This window comes from Gekko japonicus, unplaced genomic scaffold, assembly GCF_001447785.1.
Source record: "Gekko japonicus isolate JY-2015 unplaced genomic scaffold, Gekko_japonicus_V1.1 scaffold6209, whole genome shotgun sequence".
Taxonomy (NCBI): Eukaryota; Metazoa; Chordata; class Lepidosauria; order Squamata; family Gekkonidae; genus Gekko; species Gekko japonicus.
The window spans coordinates 14,356-14,849 of NW_015167711.1; the positions used below are offsets into that span (position 1 = coordinate 14,356).

The 494-nt window shown below is 58.5% G+C and overlaps 1 protein-coding gene across 1 annotated transcript in view; it reads right to left on the reverse strand.

Moving 5' to 3' along the window:
- The window catches only part of LOC107112945 (uncharacterized oxidoreductase C24B10.20-like), a gene marked incomplete at its 3' end in the record, with an annotated part of 11,889 nt that extends 11,642 nt beyond the window's left edge, over positions 1 to 247 (reverse strand). The window contains exon 1 of the mRNA XM_015414155.1: positions 85 to 247. Within this exon, the coding sequence (XP_015269641.1) occupies positions 85 to 231 (147 nt within the window). The remainder of the gene's footprint in view (positions 1 to 84) is intronic.
- Positions 248 to 494: the final 247 nt, after the last annotated feature.

The following is a 494-nucleotide window of genomic DNA, read 5'->3' on the forward strand; positions in this document are numbered from 1 at the left end:
CTTTCAGCTGAGAGTTAAGCCTCAAAGATCCCAGTGGCGCTTCCGAGTAAACATGCACAGGTCTTAAATCACCGAGCTCCGCACCTGTCCGCGCTCCCCATCAGGTTCCCGGCTGCAGGCGAAGATCCATTGCGGCGAGTCGGGCTTGCTCAGGAGTTGCCGTACCAGCTCCAGGCCGATGCCTCGGTTGGCTCCGGTCACCAAGACGCTGCGCGCTCCGAGCCCGGCCATTCGCTCCGGGTGCGGCGACGGCACTGACCGACAATAAACCGGACGGTCCGGGGAAGTTCCTGCCGGCTGCCGGCAAAAGAGGGCCCCCTTGTGGCCACGCGTGGACATTCGGCTGCGCTCGGAAGCCCAGGACCAAGATAGGAGCACCAAGAGTAGTTTTAAGCAGCGTTGTAGGGTTTTTTCCCTATTTATTTACTTCATTTATACCCCGGCTTCCTCCCCAACTGGGACCCAAAGCGGCTTACATCATTCTCTTCTATTTT